General features: G+C 37.5%; 1 protein-coding gene across 1 annotated transcript in view; it reads left to right on the top strand.

Moving 5' to 3' along the window:
- Positions 1 to 20,458, top strand: part of CFH (complement factor H) — a 77,006-nt gene that overhangs the window by 3,863 nt on the left and 52,685 nt on the right. The window contains exons 2-4 of the mRNA XM_025421050.3: positions 15,577 to 15,762; positions 16,097 to 16,202; positions 20,060 to 20,136. Coding sequence (XP_025276835.1) covers positions 15,577 to 15,762; positions 16,097 to 16,202; positions 20,060 to 20,136 — 369 coding nt within the window. The remainder of the gene's footprint in view (positions 1 to 15,576; positions 15,763 to 16,096; positions 16,203 to 20,059; positions 20,137 to 20,458) is intronic.

The raw sequence follows: 20,458 nt of genomic DNA, 5'->3' as shown, positions 1-20,458 counted from the left end.
TTTTATTTGTTTTGGCATTTTAACTGGGAGCACCAAGTTTCTCGAACTTTGTTGACCAAAAGTGTAGTAGACAGAAAAGTGGTTATTGAGACGTTCACTTTTTCATAGGCTCCCAAAAGGTTTTTTTTTTTTGAACTAAATAAAATGATTCCTGACTTCAAAAGATTACTAAACAGGGCAGCCCCGGTGGTGCAGCGGTTTAGCGCCGCCTGCAGCCCGAGGTGTGATCTTGGAGACTCGGGATCGAGTCCTGCATCGGGCTCCCTGCATGGGGCCTGCTTCTCCCTCTGCCTCTCTCTCTCTCTCTTTCTCTGTGTCTCTATGAATAAATAAATAAAAATATTTTTTTAAAAGAAAATATGCAGTATCCCTTAAGGCCAACATCTGAAAAAAAATTAATTATTAAAAAAAAAAGATTACTAAACATTTGTTCCCATGTCTTATCTTTTATATTTGCTACCATCCACTACACTCTTTTCAGAGATTGCCTATAATCCGCAGATATAATGGAAAAACTCCCAGAGAGTTCCCTATTCATCCGTTCATTTCTTTGTTCATGCAATGATCATTTTTTGAGGTACCATTACGTGCCCAGGCCCTATGACTAACATTTTCCAAAAGGCCATTTAGCAGGGAAAACAAAAGGAATGAGTGCTGTATTTTACCAACATGTTGTATTTTCTCATACAAAGTATTGTGATGGAGATAAGCAAAAAAGAGACTATAGGATTATTTAGAGGAGGCAAGATACCCAAATAGAAATCAGAGGATGGAGTGGGATAGGGTTGAGGAGTTGATTTGTAAGAGGTGGAATAAAGAGAAAGAAATAGGTCAGGGTCTGGATGACATTTTGGGTAGGAATAGGAGTTAACCTAATAAGGATGACAGGGAGGAGGAGATTTTAAGACTGAGGAAGCATCAATTGGTATACAAAAGACTAACAGATCTGTAAAAATGGAGAGTTGGAAACAACTCCCACATTTCTAAATCTTCCATCAATTGCATTTCCACAAGTACTACAGCTGAAATTGGGTATAGTGTGTGTTGTTTTTCTTTTTCTTTTTTAATATTTATCCTCAAGATTGTCATGATAATTATTTAGATGCTAAATCATTCCTGCTACAGAGTTTTGGTTTTTTTAAAGATTTTATTTATTTATTCATGAGAGAGAGAGAGAGAGAGGCAGAGACACAGGCAGAGGGAGAAGCAGGCTCCATGCAGGGAGCCCCATGTGGGACTGATCCCAGGACCCCAGGATCACAACCTGAGCGGAAGGCAGATGCTCAACCACTGAGCCACCCAGGTGCCCCTGCTAGAGTTTTTAAAGGCACTCAATTAATGTCACCCTCTAACTAAGCTCCTTTTTATAGCAACCAGCCAATATATACTAACAATTTATTTTAAGCTACCATTTTCACCTGAACAATAATAATATTTGGCATTAGGTATTAGCCATTCAAACACTATCCATTTCAAGAAACTCGATTTCAGTGAAATATTCAAACAGTATCCTCATAGTAACTTGTTTTCAACCTAACTATGGCATGATCATAGCTGATGTCTTATAGCTATTACCTGGTCTCCCATTTGCTTATTTGCTTTTCATAATCCCGGAATTATCTTCATGGTCTTTACACTGGTAAAATTTCAAGAAAATATTTTATAATCATACTTTCAAATTTTAAAAATATAATTTTGTCTTTAAATGCTTTAATAATGCAATATAATCTCTATCTGTTCTTCCTAGAGTTATTTTTTAAAAACTTCACTTTGGGGCACCTGGGTGGCTCAGTCCGTTGAGTGACCACTTCAGGATTTTGGCTCAGGTCATTTTCTTGGGGTCATGGGACCAAGCCCTGCATAAGGCTCCATTCAGCACAGTTGACTTGAGATTGTCCCCTCCCTCCGCCCCTCCCCCTGCTCCCGTGTGCACACCTGAGCTTGTGCATGCAAGCGCTTGCTCTCTTTCCCAAAATAAATAAATGAATAAAATCTTTTTAAAAATTAAAATAAAAAATAAAATTAAAACTTAATTGCAACTGATATTTTCTTTATAGGGGTGTATATATATTTATTATTTGCCAAATGTCTTTAATTATTCTCATATTATTTGTAAAATACTCTGAATTTGTCTTGTTTTGAAAACTGGGTCATGCACATATAGCTAGTATGCATATATATCAGTAAGAAGATAGAAAAGAAATTTATTTATTTATGATAGTCCCACACAGAGAGCGAGAGAGAGAGAGAGAGAGAGAGAGGCAGAGACACGGGCAGAGGGAGAAGCAGGCTCCATGCACCGGGAGCCCCACGTGGGACTCGATTCCGGGTCTTCAGGATCGCGCCCTGGGCCAAAGACAGGCGCCAAACCGCTGCGCCACCCAGGGATCCCTAGAAAAGAAATTTAACATAAAATATCCACTTTTGCTATTTCCATTTTGTCCATTTATTTTTTCTAAATTGATTTGTAGTTTTGCTTTAAAATATATTCTAATATTTACTAAATTTAGAATTAGGCTACCTAAAAGTAATATCACTTGTTCTTTTTTTCCCAAAATAATTTTAGAAAAATAGAGTAATTGTATAAAGAGATCAAACTTAGTCTACCAAAACAATCTGGTACACATTTGATTAAGGTTTTCTCAAGTATATAATTTTATCATGATTTATTTCATTTGATTAAGAATACTTTTCAAATAACAGTTTATAGATATATTGACCTTGAAAACAAGTAATTAGCTCTGTGTTGCATGTTAATAATACCCTTTAAAATTCAAAATTGCAAAAATTAAGTAGATGATTATTAAATTATCAAGGATATTTATTTTTACCTTTAACCAAAATTTTGTAACTATGCCTCCCAAATAAAAGCAAAATGAATTCCATTCTTTTTTTTTTTTTTTAAATTTTTATTTATTTATGATAGTTACAGAGAGGGAGAGAGAGAGAGCTAGAGGCAGAGACATAGGCAGAGGGAGAAGCAGGCTCCATGCACCGGGAGCCCGATGTGGGATTCGACCCCGGGTCTCCAGGATCGCGCCCCGGGCCAAAGGCAGGCGCTAAACCGCTGCGCCACCCAGGGATCCCATGAATTCCATTCTTATTCAATAGCCAAATCCATTCACACTCTTATTTATGGACAGAATAATTTTAAATCACAATATCAGACCAAGAGAATACCCAGGTAGAATTTCATTTAAAAAATCAAAAAAAGGGGATCCCTGGGTGGCTCAGCGGTTTAGCGCCACCTTCAGCCCAGGGCATGATCCTGGAGTCCCGGGATGGAGTCCCGCATCAGGCTCCCTGCATGGAGCCTGCTTCTCCCTCTGCCTGTGTCTCTGCCTCTCTGTGTCTGTCATGAATAAATAAATAAATAAAATCTTTAAAAAAGAAAAAAAAAGAAATTGAGAAGAGAGATGCTATTAAAAGAAAATCATAACCTAAGTCTTAAAATGTTTGTATACTTTTGAAATACATTTACGTTACCTGTTTACTAAACCCCTTGCCCTGTTTCTTCAAAAACTGCCAGTTTAATTCAAACAAATGTGGTTGCTCTACACACATGCCAACAGTTTGATTACCTGGGCTGAAATGTCTTTTTGTCTAATTAAAAATCTTTTTTAAGAATGTGGTTTAACTGAGCTTGAACAGGTTTTTGTGAATTCAGACAGATAAAAGTCACATTGTTAAGATACACTTAATTCCTGTTAGAACACAAGATCGTGTATCATTTAAATGTTTTGAGAATGAGGTGAATTGATAATGCTCAGTGTGTTGAAGATTAGAACAAAAGTAGAGAGGAGGTGAATGTGAGGTAAGAGGATCTGAGTACTAATGAAAATTGCTCCGTTCTGTAAAACAGAATGGGAGCTTACATTTTGATGGCAGGATAGATGAAATCCTTGTCAACATAAAAATAATTGTGAATTGTGAACTATGTTGTGAAGGAAGTAAAGTAGAGGCTGAAGAAAAACCAGAGAGATGGAGTAGTGGGGTGCAGAGCCTTTAGCTGGGCTGGTCTTAAGTGGGTCACTTTGAGGAAATAATATTTGAGGAAAGCCTGAAAGATGGGACAAAAGCAACCACCAAAAGTCTCTGCCGCAAGTGTTCTAGGAGAGAAATAAACCAAGAGATCTAAAGGGAAAAAAAATACATTTGAGATGCTTGACAAAATATAAACAAACTAGGGTAGCTTTGGTGCAATGAGTACACAGTAGAGGTGACAAGATGCTATCAGAGAGAATGGCAAGAGCCGGAGAAGGGGTTCCAAGGGCGAGGTAAGGAGTTTGTAGTGTCTTAAGGTAAAGGGAAAGTCACTGAAGAATTTTAAGCACAGGAGTGGCAGGACCAATTTTGCCAAAATTCCTGTGGAGTCCTGTGGAGAATGGGAGGATGGAGGTATGGAGACTAGTTAGCAGGCTGCTTCACAGTCGAGGTGGCAAATGATAATAATCAGAACTGAGATTTTGGAAATGGTGGTAGAAAGATGGATAAATGGGGTAGGGAGTGGTGATACTGTTTTTGTACAGTCAAGAGATGCTATTTGTTTATGGAAAAAAGCACCAGAATTTTAAGAATGACTTAAAGTAAAAAGGGTAATCAATATGAGAATTCTTATTCTCTCTTACTCTCACTGATAGAGCTAATATACATACACGTGTATGGATATATGCATACATGGAGTAAATATGCATACACAGTAAATATTATGAGAGGGTGGTAGGAAGATGATATCAAAGAGATATATCCCTGTCTTTTATACCTGGTTGTTAACAGTAATTAAATTTGAAAAAATCAACAATTAGAGGTATAAATGTATTATCTTGAATTAAAACCAAAAGGAAATGCATTTGCCTCAGGCTAGCCAATGGGCTGAATGTGCGTGTATTGATTAATGTTTTGTGGATGGATTACTCTTTTGGTAGATTTGTTACCTTAAAAAAAAATAATTTAGGGGCACTTGGGTAGCAGAGCCAGTTAAGCGCCTTGCTCTTGGTTTCAGATCAGGTCATGATCTCAGGGTCCTGAGATGAAGACCGTGTGGGGTTCTGCGCTCAGCACAGAGTCTTCCTCTGCTCCTCCCCAGCTGCGTACATTCTCTCTCAATCTCTCTCTCAAATACATTTTAAAAAAATTAATCATTATTTAAATTGAATGGATTAATTGATTTAAAAAATCCTTTGTTACTCTTCTCTTGCATTAACTTAACAGGATAGGACCTAATTCTTTTTTTTTTTAAATTTTTTTATTTATTTATGATAGTCACACAGAGAGAGAGAGAGAGAGAGAGGCAGAGACACAGGCAGAGGGAGAAGCAGGCTCCATGCACCAGGAGCCCGATGTGGGATTCGATCCTGGGTCTCCAGGATGGCGCCCTGGGCCAAAGGCAGGCGCTAAACCGCTGTGCCACCCAGGGTTCCCGGATAGGACCTAATTCTACCAAAATGTTAATACACTAGTGAAAAATAGTTCTGTACTCACAATATGGCGTTTACATTTGAAATTTAACTATTTTTCCAGAAATCTGAATGCCAAGAAGTGGATCTGAATTTCTTTAGTATATGTGCTGCCAAAGCGAGCACTGGATCTGAATTTCTAAGCTGAAAAACACACATATTAGCCTGTAATTAAGCATAAAATTTTCACATGAAAACATGAACATTAAATTTAAAAACTAATAACTACAAAAAAATCTGGCTTTTTTTGTTGGGGTGGGAAATGCCAGGAGATGGGGTTTGTGTTGTTTAATGATAGGGCATTAGCACCATCTAGTGGATAAAAAGTATGTTTACTTAAATTCTAAAAAATCAAAACTATACTGTGGAATCATTTATTAAAAGTTCCCTCACCGGGGATCCCTGGGTGGCTCAGTGGTTAGCGCCGCCTTCAGCCCAGAGAGTGATCCTGGAGACCTGGGATCTAGTCCCACATCAGGCTTCCTGCATGGAGCCTGCTTCTCTCCCTCTGCCTGTGTCTCTGCCTCTCTCTTTCTGTGTGTCTCTCATGAATAAATAAATAAAAATCTTAAAAAAAAATTCCCTCACAAATGTGCTAAAAACTTGCTTCAACTAAAACTTCAAAGAAAAGTTACTATATATTAAATCCCATTATTTACCACACAAAAATATAGCTTTACATGGAGCTTCTATGAATTGTAAGATGTTTTCCTAATGGATATGTTCCCTGATGGGATTCAGCTCAGTTGGTTATTTACTCTTTTTGCCTTTTATTTATTTTTTATTACTTTTTAAAGATTTTATTTATTTATTCATGAGAGACAGAGAGAGAGAAAGAGGCAGAGACACAGGCAGAGGGAGAAGCAGCCTCCATGCAGGGACCCTAATGTGGGACTCGATCCTGGGACTCCAGGGTCATGCCCTGAGCCGAAGGCAGATGCTCAACCACTGAGCCACTCAGGCATTCCTCTTTTTGCCTTTTAAAAAGAAATTCTAGAACGAAATGTTAAACCATTGTCATAAAACCAAGTAAAGAAAGAAGTTTGGTAATGAAAGTAATGCTAATAAATATGTATGGTGATAAGTATCTTTAAATTTGCCATTTTTAAAAGTAATGCGTTGATCTGCTAATGGAATCATTTTTAAAGTTTTTATTTAAGTTATAGTTAATTAACATATAGTGTAATATTATTTTCAAGAGTAAAATTCAGTGATTCATCATTTACATATAGAATTCCCCTGGGATGCCATTTGGCTCTGGACTTTTGTTTGTTGGGAGATTTTTGATTACTGATTTCTTGGCTGGTTATCAGTCTGTCCAAGTTTTCTATTTCTTCCCATTTCAGTTTTGGTAGTTTATATATTTCTAGGAATATATCCATTTCTTCCAGAATGCCCAATTTGTTGGCATATAATTTTTCATAATACTCTCTTAAAATTGTTTGTGTTTCTACGATGTTGGTTGTGATCTCTTTCATTTGTGATTTTATTTATTTGGATCTTTTCTCTATTCTTTTTGATAAGTCTGGCTAGAGATTTATCAGTTTTATTAAATATTTCAAAGAACCAGATCCTGATTACATTATCTGTTCTTGTTTTGTTGGGTTTTGTTGTTGTTTCTATATCATTTATTTCTATTCTAATCTTTATTATTTCCCTTCTTCCAAAGGCTTTCGGCTTTAGTCATTTGCTGTTCTTTTCCTAGCTCCTTTAGGTGAGGGTTGGGTTGCATATTTGAGATTATTCTTGCTTCTTAAAATAGTCCTTATTTGCTATATACTTTCCTCTTAGGAGTCACTTTTGCTGCATCCCAAAAGTTGTGGACAGTCATGTTTTCATTATCATTTGTTTCCATGTATTTTTTTATGTCTTTTCTGGTTGACACATTCATTCTTTAGTAGGATTCTTTAACCTCCATGCATTTATGGTCTTTCCAATTTTTTTCTTATGAGTGACTTCAAGTTTCATAGCGTTGTGTTCAGAAAATATGCATGATATGATCTCAATCTTTTTGTACTGACTGAGGCCTGATTTGTGACCAAGTATGTGATCTATTCTGGAGAACATTCCATGTGCGTTCAAAAAGAATGTATATTCTGCTGCTTTAGGATGAAATGTTCTGAATATATCTGTGAAGTCCATCTACTCCAGTGTGTCATTCAAAGCCATTGTTTCCTTGTTGGTTTTTTGCTTAGGTGATCTGTCCATTGGTGTAACTGGAGTATTAAAGTCCCCCACTATTACTGTATTATTATCAATGAGCTCCTGTATGTTTGTTATTCATTGTTTTATGTATTTGGGTGCCCCCAAGTGGGGGACATAAATATTTACTATTATTAGATTTTCTTGTTGGATAGACCCCTTTATTACCATGTAGTGCTCTTCTTCATTTCTTCTTCCATGTCCTTGGAAAGGGGAGTTCGTGCCCACTGCTGTCTGGCAAGCCCTTGCAAAAGAGGGAAAAAGCTCCCCTCATGCATTCCAAGTGTCCCTCAGATCCCTGCCTTCACCTTGACTATGCCTGGGCCATCTGCCTGCCCAGCAGGGCAGTGCACCTGTGTTCTATCCCAGGCAGGCCAGCTGAGTTTTAGAACTCAAAACTTTAGGGACCTGGCATGGTGCAGAACCCGTGCCAGCCCGCTGGGGGAGGGTCTCACCACGCTGGGATGATGTGGGTTTGTCCCAGATAGGCAGTTGTGCCAAAGTGCAGGGGCATGGAGTTTGGGGTAAAGTGCATTTAAAGAGCCTGTGTTTGGGTTAACTGCCCTCAGCAGGTGTCTCTGGAAATGGCGCCTACCAGCGCTTTTTCCCCCTGGAGAGGCAGTGCCACCTCTCCCAGATGTACTCCAAGAAGAGGGATTTGTCTCTCCCAGGGAGTCCCAGAGAATCTTCAGATTGCATCTTCTGCCCCCCCCTCCTCCACAGGAACACCACAGTGCCCTGAAGGCTCCTCACTGACATTGGCACAGACTTGAAAAACTCTAGTCTTTGAGCCCAACTTGTAAAAACTTGCAAAAATCAGCCCCTCTCATTTTCCCAGTCAATGTCTTTGGGGAAGTGTTTTCCCTCTGTGACCCCCTCTGCTCCCCCCTCTCTCTCTCATTTCCTGTCTCTTTCTCTAGCCTCTCTCCATGACCACGGCTCCCCTCTACAGCCCCTGTGATCTCTTTCTCCCCCAAATCACATTCCTGTACCTTCTGCCCTTCACGATTTGACTCCTTCTCTTCTCTAGTTGCGCAGTTTGTTCTATCAGTCCTCAGATCAATTTTGTGGGTGTTCAGAATGATTTGACATGTGTCTAGCTGTGTTTAAGGAATGAGGCAAGCCTAGGGTCTTCCTGTTACCCTGCCATCTTACCTCCTCCTGTAGTCATTTTAATATCAAGGGTAGTTATAGCTAAATAAAGCAGCAGGAAGTATTAAAAATATTAGCAGCTATAATCAGTAGGCAAAAGCTTCATATTAACATCCTGTGATCTCTTTATATGTCGTTTAGTTAATTTTTTACAGAATAAGAATCATACTGTATGAGCAGATTCTGTTACTTTATTACGTTTATAGTGAAATAGAATATGTAAGAGTGAATAAAGTATGAATATACAGTATTAAAGATAGAAGTCACTCATGTCAACAAGTAAAATGTTCCCAGCATCCCAGAAAATCCCAGTGGGTTTCTATTATGTCAATACCCCTGCCTTTCCTCTGGAAGAAAATGTTATCTTCATGGTTCTAGGAATTACATTTTTGCTCTTTTTTAATAGCTTCACAGCCTCTGTACACATCTCTAATATATATGATTGTTCTTGAATTTTATATAGCTGAAATCACTCTAAATGCGGGCAGCCCCGGTAGCGCAGCGGTTTAGAGCCGCCTGCAGCCCAGGGCGTGATCCTAGAGGCCCGGGATCGAGTCCCACGTCGGGCTCCCGGTGCATGGAACCTGCTTCTCCCTCTGCCTGTGTCTCTGCCTCTCTCTCTCTCTCTGTCTCTAATAAATAAATAAAATATTTAAAAGATATATTTTAAAAAGATTTATTGTTGTGCCCAAGATCGCAAACCCGAGAAACCACCAAGGAGCCGACACCGATGCAAACACACGAGGGTTGATTTACAAGCTCGAGCCTGGGACCAAGTGCACCCGACGCAGCGGAGCAGGGACGTGGACCCCGAGACTAAGAGGCTTAGCAGCTTTATAGGGGCCAGTGGCCCATGGGATAGGCAGAAAGTTGCACAGTCAGGCTGGTCCGCTGAGCCGGATTTCCGATTAGGGTGTGGCCTGGCCTTTGATTAGGGCGGGCGGTGCCCTAAGTAATAAGCAGCTCAGCACACGGCAGGTGCAGCCCAAAATAGAGTCAGTCCTGCTCTGCTTGTCCAGAGGTAGGGGATTCCGTTAAATTTCCTGGGTCCCACATTTATTGGGGTACCTGGGTGGCTCAGCGGTTGAGCATCTGCCTCTGGCTCAGGGTGTGATCCTGGAGTCCCGGGATCCAGCCCCACGTCAGGTTCCCTGCATGGAGCCTGCTTCTCCCTCTGCCTACATCTCTGCCTCTCTCACTGTGTCTCGCAAGAATAAATGAATAAAATATTTATTTGTTCATTCATTCATTCATGAGAGACACAGAGAGGGAGAGATTGAGGCAGAGACACAGGCAGAGGGAGAAGCAGGCCCCATGCAGGGAGCCCGACGTGGGACTCGATCCCGGGACCCCAGGACCACGCCGTAGACAGAAGGCAGGTGCTAAACCGCTGAGCTACCCAGGGATCCCCATACTTCTGTTATATCTTGAAGACATATTATTAGGTTTATGTACATAGAATGTTGGTAAATGTATAACAATCAACTATTCAAAAAAAAAAAAAAGGAAAAGAGAGAGTCTTGACTTGTAGAATTTGCTAATACCCATGTTGTAAATTAAATACTCATTTTCAATTTCAAGTTACCAATGTGACATCACTAAATACTGTGTTGAGAAGAGGTGTTTATAATTATCTCCTGTGACTTGGTATGAGACCACTCCAGCAATCATTCTAAACGTTCATACACACTTAGAATTATTACATCTTTCTGTTCAAGTAGTTCTTTTACTATTGTGACATGGCCCTCATTTATCTAGCAATATTTTCTGCCTTAAATTATTCTTTGCCTGATATTAATATAGAAGCCCTATCTTTTTATTTATTTATTTATGCATAAGAGACATAAAGAGGGTGAGAGGCAGAGACACAGGCAGAGGGAGAAGCAGGCTCCATGCAGGGAGCCTGAGGTGGGACTCGATCCCGGGCCTCCAGGATCACTCCCTGGGCTGCAGGCGGCGCTAAACCGCTGAGCCACCGGGGCTGCCCTTGACTAATATTTTCATAGTGTATTAGCTTTTATCATTTACTTTCAACTTATCTGTCCCATTTTTTTAAAAAAAAGATTTATTTCTTTATTTGAGAGAGAGAGAGAGAAAGAGAGAGAGAGAGCATAAGCAGGGGAAGGGGCAGAAGGAGAGAATATCCAAGCAGACTCCTGTTGAGCAGAGAGCCCAACACGGGCTACGTCCCACGAGCCATGAGATCAGATCCTGAATCCCAAGAGTTAGATGCTTAATGGACTGAGGGACCCAGGTGCCCCAGTCCCATTTTATCAAAAGTAATCAGCATACACCAGTTTTATTTTCTGTTTTTCTCCAGTCTGTGTTGATATTTTAATTGATGTGGTGAATCTATTTACATAAATGTAAATTGTAATTACTGATTACCAATAGTTGGACGCTTAACCGACTGAGCCATCCGGGTGCCCCATTTTCTTTCTTTCTTTTTTTTTTTTTTTAATTTGAGGTTTTATTTTTAAGTAATCTCTACATCTAGTGTGGGGCTCAAACTTATAACCCTGAGATTCAGAGTCACATACTCCACCAACTGAGCCAGTAAGGTGCCCCAATGAGCCAGTTTTCTACATTAACTAATCCTTGAAAACTTTGAGGATTAAAGTTAATGTCCCATTTTATAGGCAAGGAAATAGACTGATGCTGTGTGACTTGCCCAAGGTTGTACAACTAGTATGTGGTAGAGATGGGAGGTAAATAGGCACTTGCCTGGCTCCAAAGCATTTCTTTTTTCCATCTCTCTGTGGGTCTTATAATGTTCCCATTACTGAAGCACTGTCGGTTTCTGTAATAGTATCTTGTTATGTGGCATTAAAGTATTCAGAACCACCAACAAAAAAAAGCTCAAGTCTAACATATTGCTATTTATTTTTTGCGTCATCTTTTCTTCTATTCCTCCTTTCTTGCACCTGGGTGGCTGAGTGGTTGAGAGTCTGCCTTTGGCTCATGTCATGATCCTGAAGTCCTGGGATCAAGTCCTACATCAGGCTCCCTGCATGGAGCCTGCTTCTCCCTCTGCCTGTGCCTGTGCCTCTCTCTCTCTCTCTCTCATTCTGTCTCTCATGATTAAATAAAATAAAATCTTTAAAAATATATATATCAATCAAATATTCTTTACTACCTCACTATATCATTTGTATAGGTTATTTATCTCCTAATATTAAGGTTTTATAATAAGCATACCCAAATTATTATAGTCTACCCTTAATCAATACTTTCACTACATTCTAGGCTATGTAAACATTAAAACAGTTTAATTTCATTTGTTATCACTTGACATTTTTATTATTATTATTTTATTATTATTTATTTTATTTTACTTATTCCTGAATTTTTTGCAAGCACTTTAAGACATTGTTATTGGGCAGCCGGGGTGGCTCAGCAGTTTAGCGCCCCCTTCAGCCTGGGGTGAGATCCTGGAGACCCTGACCCGAGTCCCATGTCAGGCTCCCTGCACAGAGCCTGCTTCTCCCTCTGCCTGTGTCTCTGCCTCTCTCTCTCTCTCTGTTATGAATAAATAAATAAAATCTTTAAAAAATAATAATAATAAGACATTGTTATTGATTTTAAGTCAATGGTCTTTTTAAAATTCTGCTAATATACACACAACACATTATTTATTATTTTTCAGTAGTCTTTTAATTAACCTGTAAATTTATTTTCTTCAGTTCTGCTCATTTAACATTATCCTTTTTGTTTATATATGGGATCATTTTCCTTCAGCCTCAAGAGCTTTAGTGGGGCTTCTGTAGGATCAGTCTGCTGTTATGGAATTCTCTCGGCTTTTGGTTTGTTTGAAAATGTTTTTCTATTCTTATGTTTTCCCTGGGTTCAGAGTTGTCACCATTTATTTTCAGCACTTTAGAAATGCCAGCACACTCAGTGGTCTAGCACTGCCTTCAGCCCAGGGTGTGATCCTGGGGACCTGGAATCGAGTCCCACCTCGGGCTCCCTGCATGGAGCCTGCTTCTCCCTCTGCCTGTGTCTCTGCCTCTCTCTCTCTGTGTGTGTCTCATGAATAAACACATAAAATCTTAAAAAAAAAAAAAAAAGATGCCAGCACATTGTCTTCATCCCTCAGTTGTTACTGTTACAGACATAGGTGTTATTTTTATTGTTCTCCTAAAAGAAATATGTTCTTTTCTCTGTTTTTAAGATTTTGCCTTTTTGGTTTTCAGCAAAGCCTCAGTCTAGTTTTTCTTTGTATTTACTCTTGGTGTTTTTGTTTTTTGAGCTTTTGAATGGAGAATTGATATTTTTTTCATCAATTTTGGAAACCTTTGAGCAATTCTTTCTTCAAATACTTCTGTCTTTTCTTTTTGTTAGTTTTGGAACTTTAATTAAACATACAATATCACTTGACTCTGCTCCACACATTTCCTGTAGTCTTTTTTATTTGCTGTTGGTATTTTCTACATTTATCTTTCTGCATTCATTTTGGATATTTCTATATCAGTCTTCTTCAGATTTATTATGTTTCTATTCTGCTATGTTTGTTTGGCTCTTAAGACCATCCAATGCATCCTTATTTAAGATATTTATTTTGTAATTTTAGTATAACACATGATTATTTCTTTAGGATATCTTTGTCTTTTTACTCATTTTATCTATTAAAAACAGCTGTTTTAAAGACCTTGACTCTAACTCCAACATCTGGATCTGAGTGTCTGCTTCTATGAGCCATTTATATTTGTTTCATTTTTTTTTTTTGTTTCATTTTTGATCACTTTTTTTGCTTCTTTATGTGTTTAATTTTTTTATCCAAAGCCATATATTTCATATGAAATGTAATGATAGTGTTTATATTATTTACCTCCCATTGACTAGTGCTTGCTTTTCTTGATCTAATCAAGAAGTGAACTCAGAAAAAAAAAAAAAAAAAAGAAGTGAACTCAGATGGGACTGGGTTGCACTTCTATTTTGAGTCAGTCTACTTCTGGTTTCAAAAGTTTCAAATAGAGACCTTCTGGGCTTTTTATCAAGAACCTGATTGCTGTCTTCTTCCTCCATCCCAGAATGCTCTGAGAGATTTATCCTGCTTCTCTGGTTTTTTGACCTCTGCTTTTAAATCTCACCCTGAGTGACTTTCAAATATGGCACTGTCTTGATGAGGACACAGTTGTATATTTGAAGCAGGATCTTTTTCTTATTGGAACTTTTACTATGAGACTCTGGGAACTTTCACTCTACTCTTAAGAAACTACTTAGGCTCCAGCAGAGCACCCTCATCCTTCAGGGTTTCAAATTTTTTCATGTTAGGCATACCTCCAAAAGTTTGTCTATTTCTTCTTTTCCTCATTAACATTCCTCCATTCAGGCAAAGCCTGATCTTCAATCCATACCTAGAGTTGGCAAAGGTACTACCAAGTAAGAAATGGCCAAAAACAATATGTTTGCATAAAACAGGCCCTTCCTGTTTAGTTCATTTAGTCCTTTCTCTTCTCAAAATTTCCAGTTCCTTTTAATAGACACATACCACACACACACACGTTTGTTGTTCCAATTTGCAGTAGGAATGTATTTCTGTTCCAACTTATTCCACTGTATTCGGAATCTTCCCACTCAGGTTTGTATCATCTTGCCATGCTTTATTTTTCTAAAGAGAATTTATCTACTTATAATTCATATTATATTTCTCTTTAATTACTTATTTAATAACTAAGTTCCCTAGTCGAGTGGAAAAGAAATACTTGAGAACAGGTACCTCGTCTCTTTTAAAATTTATTGTTTTTTTCTTCAGAACTTAGAATAGTGCCTCGTAAAGTATTTTCCAAATCAATGAATGAATAGTAGAATGCAGTGCAGCAGTTAAGAGTAATATATTATCAGGAAGCCTGGATGACTCAGCGGTGAGTGTCTGCCCTCGGCTCAGAGGGAGATCCTGGTCCAGAGATCGAGTCCCATATCAAGCTCTCTGTGAGGAGCCTGTTTCTCCTTCTTTCTATGTCTCTCCCTCTGTGTGTGGGGGTGTCTCAAGAATAAAAAAAAATAACATTTTTTAAAAAAGAAGAATATAGGGATGCCTGGGTGGCTCAGAGGTTAAGCGTCTGCCTTTGGCCCAGGGCCTGATCCTGGAGTCCTGGGATCGAGTCCCACATCGGGCTCCCTGCATGGAGCCTGCTTCTCTCTCTGCCTATGTCTCTGCCTCTCTCTGTGTGTGTCTCTCCTGAATAAATAAATAAAATCTTTAAAAAAAAAAAAAAAAAGAAGAATATAATACCTTACCCATGCTCCCAGGCTAAGAGGTGAGGGGTAGCAAATGTTCCCTCGTGTTCATTTTTTTCCCCTCGTGTTCATTTTTAAACCTTCCATTGGTACCTAAATTTCAGCTGGCAGATTTTGCCAATAATCTCACCATTGATGACTTTTGTGTATGTTGTCCTTGCATCCCCAAAGGATAAGTCACTTCTAGCTTTCTACACTGGATGCCTCTATTGCTCCATAATCTTCATGAAGTGGTATGCACTTGTAGCTTCTCAGTTTATTTTTACATCTAACGTAGTGATAAAATAATAAATTCAATCATTATCTTGATTAAAAAAATAATAAAGAAATTATTTTTGTGGAAAACTTTTTACAAAATTTTTGTAGATTCAGTTTCTGTAAGGTAAAAATTATATTTTATATATCTTAAGGCATACTTTTGGATGGACCTGTAACAGCATAGTATTTTTAAAAACAAAAATTACCTAAATATATTGTAAATTTAAATAAGCACTTTACACACTTACTTCGTTTTTATTGATCATAGATTGTAAAGAACCCCCTCCAAGAAAAGAAACTCAAGTTTTGTCAGGTGCCTGGCTTCAACAAACATATCCAGAGGGTACTCAGGCTACATATAAATGCCGACCTGGATTTAGAACTCTTGGAGCTATTATAATGGAATGCAAGAATGGAGAATGGGTGGCTCTTAATCCATCAAGGATATGTCAGAGTAAGTAATTCATATGTTGTGAAATTTGTGAAAACTTTAGTTGTGAAATGCTGTTTGATATTGTAGCGATTTTAGCTGAATTATATCACAACTGTCATTTAAATACAAAATCACATACTATCATTATTCTTAATAAGGAGTTTAATCTTCTAAAATTAAAAAAACCCTACTATACAGATAAGTTTAATTATAAAACAATAACTGCCATTGTTCACTTTTGTACATCTTCATTCATGTCCTCTGATATAACATCAAATATCATTTTCCTCAAACTCTTACATAAAATGTGTTTCCTGTGATACATTCTAATATTATATTATTTTTTTCATTTTAGGAAGGCCTTGTGGACATCCTGGAGATGCTTCTTTTGGTTCTTTTCATCTTGAAAGAGGAAATAAGTTTGAATATGGTGCAAAGGTTGTTTATACATGTAATGAAGGGTATGTAGTCAATATAAAAAGAAGTTTAGGGACACCTGGGTGGCTCAGCAGTTGAGGGTCTGCCTTCAGCTCAGGGCATGATCCTGGAGTTCTGGGATCAGGTCCCACACTGGGGTCCCTGCAGGGAGCCTGCTCCTCCCTCTGCCTATGTCTCTGACTCTTTAGCTGTGTCTCTCATGAAAAAACAAATAAAATCTTTAAAAAAAAAAAAAAGTTTATAATTGGGAGAGTTGCAATTTAGGTAATATGAACGGTACTAACTAGCATTCTTGAGGTTACTTTATTTTTCTATGAGCTTTTTATATTTTTTTTATTTAAATTCAAGTTGCCAGCATATAGCATAACACCCAGTGCTTGAAGATTTTTCTAAGTACAAGTGCCTGAAAAATTAAACCATAATGGAAATGATTATATTTGGATACCATATTATCTAAACACTGAAAAATTAAAATGAATTATATTTACTGTGGTAGAGTGTAGCTATAGGAGGGCTGGAAAATAGTATACATATAAATAAGGGCTTATTCCAACAAGTCCTGACTATGTTCTATCACATGCAGAGTATATAGGACAGTGGGAATGGTAACAAAATCAGATTGCATGGCACCTCCTTTGGTAAAAGCTTATAAAATTTAGGAGAAGCAAATATTTTACACTGAAATAATAGTAACTACCATCCTTTAAGTTTCCATGGTATGCAAATTATTCTTATCACATGAACCAAAAATGCTACTACGCTCATAATCATTGATTCTTTGTTCTTTAGCCACCTACTAGATTTTTATAGCTAATCTTAATACTATGATACCTCCTCAGTGACATTTATTCCTATTATTCCCAGCCAGGTAAAAAAACTGTTTTGTTTTGTTTTTTTTTTAAGATTTTATTTATTTATTCATGAGAGACACAGAGAGAGAGAGGCAGAGACACAGGCAGAGGGAGAAGCAGGCTCCATGCGGGAAGCTTGACGTGGGACTCGATCCTGGGTCTCCAGGATCAGGCCCTGGGCTGAAGGCGGCGCTAAACCACTGAGCCACCCGGGCTGCCCCAAAAAAAATGTTTTGAAGAAAGTTTCATATCTGAGAAAACCAATATCACTACAATTTTATACTTCATAAGTATAAGTAGGATCAAAAATTACAAATTGGGAGCACCTAAGTGGGTGTCTAAGTGGGCAAAGCATCTGCCTTAGGCTCAGGTCATGATCCCAGGGTCCTGGGATGTAGCCTCATGTTGGGCTCCCTGCTCAGCAGGGAGTCTGCTTCTCCCCTCTCTACTTCTCTCTGTCTTTCTCTCTCTCACTTGCTTTCTATCTCTCTTTCTCAAGTAAATAAATAAATAATCTTTTAAAAAAATAAATTACAAATTGATTCTTATTATTCTTTTTTCATTTATTTCTTGATTTTAAGCAATAAAATATATTTTAAAGCTTAAGCTTTGGATAAACCTGCATCCCAAAACTCCACCACTTCATAACTATTATCATTTTAACAATTCTTCACTCTCATTTCCTCAGTTATAAAAACAGAAACATAGCAGGTGCATCATAGAATTGGTGGAATAAATAAAAAAGACACACACTGAAGCCCTTTGAAGAATTCCTTAGACATTTACACCCAATAAGTCTTAGTTCTTATGAGGTTAGGCTCTGTTTGGCCACTACCTGAGGGAGATTTTTCAAAGACATTTTCAGCCCATCTGGGCCTAAACTTTCTAATTGCCTCTCCTCTGAAATACACCTTTCAATCTAGGCTAGTCTGGCCCCTTTAGGTTCCACATTTGACTTGGCAAAAGAGATCAAAACTCACAAACTCCTTCCACTTGATTCTCTAAATCTCAGTAATAAACACTATTTATAATTTGATGAAGAAATTTGCTACATACTTCACCTCTGACTCTGGCTATTCTTAATTCATCTTTGCTTTCTTATGCTTATATAAATTATGGGCAAACTCTGTTAGAGACTCTGTAAGAGTAACTATCTCCACCATTCACCTTGGGCCTCCAACAAGGACTACGTATTCATCAATGAATTAAAAATCCTTGGACCTTGCAAAATAAACATGCATCAGTATTTCATGCTATTTTAAAATTTTCAAGGGATTATTTTACCTATCTGAGGGAATGTAACTCTTTGTTGACCCAGTTGTGGAATCCGTGTAGAATGGGTTTATTACACCCATGGTTCTGCCCGTCAACTGACCCATTTTGATCCCTTGCCTCCACCCACCTTTTCTCTGCCTAATATCACTTTAGCTGAATACTAGCCGCTTATCAGGATATTCAATATGAATATTCAGTTTCAGTATCCTACATGTAGATAGTTTTATGGAAGCACTTTGCCAAAAGTTTTTCTGGCATTTTGCCTGGTTAGGGTTGCAGAAATATGAGCTGTTACTTTTCCCCAATCACCAACATTTAGATAATCTTTTTCTTCCTCCTCTCCCTACATATATGGGTCTTTGGTAGTTTTGTGTAGAATTTTGCAGAATTCCTGAAAAAGCTTTGGGGGAGCAAGTGGGTTTCTCATGTAGATGGAAAATGTGAACCAGGAAACCTACTTTCTCTGTTGGAATGGGATACAAGTAGAGGAGACAGAGATGGAATTTTAGTAGCCAATTATCAAAAAAAAAAAAAAAAAAAGGCCATTTATTTTGTTCCTTTGTACGACAGAAATGTAGAGTAAACGTTTGTCTTCAAGTTCTGTGACTCTCATTTAATCTATTGAAATTTTTTTTTCCTTTAGAGAGTTAGGAACAAATCAGTAACATTCAAAGAAAGATAAGTATATTTTGAGGGAGAAAGTTTTTCCTTACTTGTTTAATGAATGAAACAATCCTTATTTGTAGAGCAAGGAAACATTTGTCTAGGTAGAATTATTTAGGAGTGTAGGAAAGTTTTGTTCTCAAAATTATCTCTCTTGTGGTTATCAAAATGCTGCCCATTATTTTGTTTTTGAGAAAAGGATTTTTCCTCTAGGTGTCCACTGTAACCTTAAGAAGGATGCTTTGACTTGACCTAAAGCCTCTGGTAATGATTGCACATTTTGCATCTGTCTGAAGGAACACTCACTCAAGTAGAGCATTCTAGATTTTAAGAATGGGCTTGATTAGTTATCACAGTTAGAAAATTTTGACATTGGATAGGTTATATAAGCAAACTGACTTGATGACTACACTCTGGAAAAATTAATTAAAAATAATAAAAAATTTAAAAATAAACAATAAACCACATGCTAAGAAATTTGGACTAGTGCTATCCTTGATTATGTAAAAAGCCCAAAATGTTCCAAAAATATTATTGTGGAGGGTAGGAGTATGAAATAAAACTGGAGGAAGGTAACCTATTATTAGCTCTCGGTTACTACCATGTTTTTGGCTTTTGGCTTTGGGTCAAGGAGGTTATAACATTGTTAAGTGTAACTAATTGACTCAATGAAAAGATAAAAAGGTATTGTGCACAAAATCATAATGAGTTTGTATTGTGAACCAAGGATTATGAGTATTCCAAGTCCACATGCCTGAAGACTTGAGGGTCTTTCTTAAGTAAGAAAGAAAGAAATGGAAAGAAACAAAGAAAAGAGAATTTAAGAAAGGAGAAAGGAATTTAAGAAAGAAGAAAAAGAAAGAGAAAGAAAGAAAGAAAGAAAGAAAGAAAGAAAGAAAGAAAGAAAGAAAGAGAAAGAAAGAAGAAAGAAAAAAAGAAAGAGGAGGGAAGATGCAATAGAGGAAGGAAGGGAGGAAGGAAATGCAGATGCTGCTAATTTTCTTTGAAATGGAGTTTCTGGGCATTCAGATGGTTTCAAAATTGCATATAAATACATATTAGCTCACGACTCTGTTATTTTTTGTTTTCAGGTATCAGTTAATAGGTAGGATTAATTTCCGTGAGTGTGAACCAGATGGATGGACCAATGATATTCCTATATGTGAAGGTATATGTCAAATTGATTTATTAAAATATTCAAATATTTAAAATGTATAAGATTTTTTTAGATGTTTTACATTAAAATATCCTTAAAGTTTATAATTAAATATTTTTTACTCAGAGTGGCTTCTACTATAGTACAGAATGAATATCTAGACGTTTTATTACTACATTATTTTATGTTTTATTAACCAAATATGAATACAGTCTCATCTAATCTAATGTTCGAAGTATCAGAGATTAGGAAATCTAAAACCTATTTTCCTTTTCTTTTAGATTCTAACCACTAGAAAAAAAAACACAAGTATCAGATTTTCAGCTTTATTAAT

The sequence above is a fragment of the Canis lupus genome, chromosome 38 (genome assembly GCF_003254725.2).
Source record: "Canis lupus dingo isolate Sandy chromosome 38, ASM325472v2, whole genome shotgun sequence".
In the NCBI taxonomy this organism is placed as follows: Eukaryota; Metazoa; Chordata; class Mammalia; order Carnivora; family Canidae; genus Canis; species Canis lupus.
The sequence above is the reverse complement of the archived record's forward strand: the minus strand, read 5'-3'. Positions and strand labels throughout refer to the sequence as shown.